The sequence below is a fragment of the Bombyx mori genome, chromosome 23, assembly GCF_030269925.1.
Source record: "Bombyx mori chromosome 23, ASM3026992v2".
Classification (NCBI taxonomy): domain Eukaryota; kingdom Metazoa; phylum Arthropoda; class Insecta; order Lepidoptera; family Bombycidae; genus Bombyx; species Bombyx mori.
This window is the reverse complement of record NC_085129.1, coordinates 10,735,670-10,738,613: the sequence shown is the minus strand read 5'-3', so window position 1 is coordinate 10,738,613 and position 2,944 is coordinate 10,735,670. Positions and strand designations below refer to the sequence as shown.

The 2,944-nt window shown below is 38.3% G+C and overlaps 1 protein-coding gene across 1 annotated transcript; it reads right to left on the bottom strand.

Annotated features, from left to right (window-relative positions):
* Positions 1-270: 270 nt before the first annotated feature.
* LOC119630369 (uncharacterized) lies at positions 271-2,091 on the bottom strand. The gene has a single exon (XM_038019587.2). It carries the CDS (start codon positions 1,607-1,609, stop codon positions 827-829), a length of 783 nt encoding a protein of 260 aa, XP_037875515.1. The 5' UTR covers positions 1,610-2,091; the 3' UTR covers positions 271-826.
* Positions 2,092-2,944: the final 853 nt, after the last annotated feature.

Here is a 2,944-nt window from a genome sequence, read left to right as displayed (position 1 = left end):
CCTACTTGAGACCTTAGAACTTATATCTCAAGGTGGGTGGCCCATTTACGTTGTGGATGTCTATGGGCTCCACTTAACACCAGGTGGGCTGTGAGCTCGTCCACCCATCTAAGCAATAAATAAAAAAAAAAACAGCTTAGGTAGGACAAGAAAAAAAGAAAGTTCATTTGTTTGTTACTAAACCAAAACGTTAAAACTATCGAGATCCAACTTCTCTAGACTTTAGAGTTTCGAGCAGAGGTATAATAATAATAATAATAATAAGCCTTTTATTCCATACAAATAGTAGGTTGCATACATATTTTAAATATAATATTAAAAAAAATATAAAGAAGAAAAGAGAAGAAGAAAAAAGTACTGATGTTATTACACGTGTTTCACTTAATTTGCTTCCCTTCTCTCTCCCTTCCGTTTCCTTACAAAAGTATAAATCTAGACAACGTTTTTAAAAAAATATATAGAAGTTTGTTTGCATGGACCCCTCCTAAAGTGAAGGTGAAGGCCTCCTCTAAAGAATAACAGCTGTTTTATTATTAAGTTCTGACGTTGTAAGTTACTATGTAAAGCTGATCTTTCTTCTCTTTAGTTGAGTGAAATATTTCTTGGGTTTGTGTTCCATTTTCTTATTATTGAAGAAGTTTGAGATATCTTCCTTAGAGGGTTATGGTCTTGATCTTCCACGGTGACCAGCCGGATTGGAAGATGGTTTTTGTTGCTTCGTTGAAATTAATTGAATGTTGCATCGTTGAGGGAGGGAGCAGTTGGTTGCTATGAATGTAAGTTATTGGTTGTATTGTCGTTGGTTTGGTTATGTGGTGTGTTGACGTTATTGCTTACTAAAATAGCTTAGAATACTAGGTTTTAGAGCTCCTTCTGAGACACTGTTTGATCTAGGTATAGATGGGTTTGCTTGTTTTATTTTGCTTTTCTTAGTGGGTCTTGTTGTACTTTTACGAACTAGTGCTTGAGAATTGGGATCTGACTCTGGTGAAGTCATCAGTGTTCTTTTGTTGTTTGATTTTAATAAAACAAGTCTATCGTATTTTATCGTGACTTTATTTCCTTTCTCGCGCTCTCTATTTGCTTCTTCCTGTAGTTCTTTCCTTTTTTCTAATATGTATTTAGGGTAATCTTCGTTCAAGTAGTATTGGGTATCTATTAATAATCTTCTTTGCTTGAGAATGCTGACCTTTGAACCAAGGGTAGAAAAGGTTAAAATTATTGGTCGCGGTTTATCACATTTTTTTCCCACTCTCCTTATTTCCTGAATATCTCTACAATCCAATTTTAAGGACAATTTTTCACTTATGAATTGCAACATATTTTTCTCCAAATTATGATAGGATGTCTCACTCTCTTCGATACCGAAGAAAATTATGTTTCTTTGTCTTGCTTGTCTTTCCATAAATTGAATCCTTTTTTCTTGTTGTTCAACATTTTCTTTCAAGGTCTGATGTTTTTCTTCCAATATGGTAAATTTCTCTTCTAATTTGTTGGTTATGTTGAGTGTTACTTGTTCTGTCACCTTTTCGCCATTTTTCTGAATTTCTATTTTTTGTGCGTTCAGTTCTTTTTGAATATTTTGTAAGGCTTTCATAATTTCCTCCATAGTGTCTGTTTGTTTTGTTTTGGTACTTGTTGCGTCCTCTAGTAGAACTAGATATAATTTTTTTGTGTGTAAATCGAACGTAATTTGCCTTTTTCCTAATAGATGGCGCTGTTTCGCAGTTTATTTTCTATGACAGGTGAAATTGCAGACTCATTCAGGAAAGAAGTTATGTTTTTCCAAAAAAGGAATAACTTACACGATTTTCATTTATTTGCACTCCGGAACTTTCATAGATTAACACTAATATAATTTAAATTCCTGGATTCGCGAGAAAAAACTGGAAAAGTTCTTAGATTGTCGTTTGTTAAAACTTAATTTTTTTTTAAGTATTTTGTGTATTATTCGTTAACTTGGGACCTTGTCTTCACTATATAGTCATATTCACTAGTTTATTTGCCACTTGTACGATTTTTTATCACTAAATTCACTAAATTATATTTTGAAATAACTTTTTTACGGTCTATGTTGTTACCGCGTCTCAGTACCGCCTACCCTCCTTCAGGCAATAATCTAACTAAAACTCTCGAGCAGAGGTATGGACAGTAAATTAAAGACGAATGATCGATAATGATGAATGGAGTGCTGGAGGCACGTGCTCCGTGAACTTCGCGAACCAATTTTTTTTTTTTTTTTATGATTGAAAGTTTACTGGTGGCCCGAAGGCCTTTCCAGTTTCACCAGGACAGGTGGGCGAGCAAAGGCTCAGTCAAGAGGGGTGGGATTTGCTAACAACTGCCCGAGCGCCTCCGAAGGAGACCTAACAACTCAAGAGCAATTGTTTCTCGAATGAATCTACTACCGGATCGGAATCGCGACCCGCTGAGAAGATCCGGCGAGAAACTCAGCGGGCTGATGCATGGGTTAGGTTGCACGTCGACCTCTTTGTCGAGTTCGACGAGTACGGTTACCGGGGTCCCTAAGCCTGCCCCTAGTATTAGAGCTGAAGGCATCTAATGCAAAGGTTATTGGATCTGATGGATCCGTAAGGACGTGTCTAGGGCGTCGACGGTGACTGGCTCCTGCATGATCAGGATTCGGGGAGTAGTCAGCGGCGGCAACGATAAGGCGATTATCATGACGCATAGCCTTATCGAAGTATCGTTCCGACGCTGACTTCATGTATTTCCGAATTGATTCGAGGCCCAGGTCGTCGTGTAGGTCAACGTTCCTCACGAACCACGGAGCCCCGACAGCTAACCTGCAAAAGCGGGATTGTAGGGATTGGAGGGTGTCTATGTGTGTGCGGGCCGCGTGAGCGAACACCACACTCGCGTAAGTCATGACGGGCCTTATGCAAGTTTTGTAAAGTGTGACCTTGTTCCGAAGGGACATTTT

Coding starts and splice junctions, on each gene's coding strand:
- LOC119630369 (XM_038019587.2), bottom strand. CDS start 1,609: ATGGAGGAAATTATGAAAGCCTTACAAAATATTCAAAAAGAACTGAAC.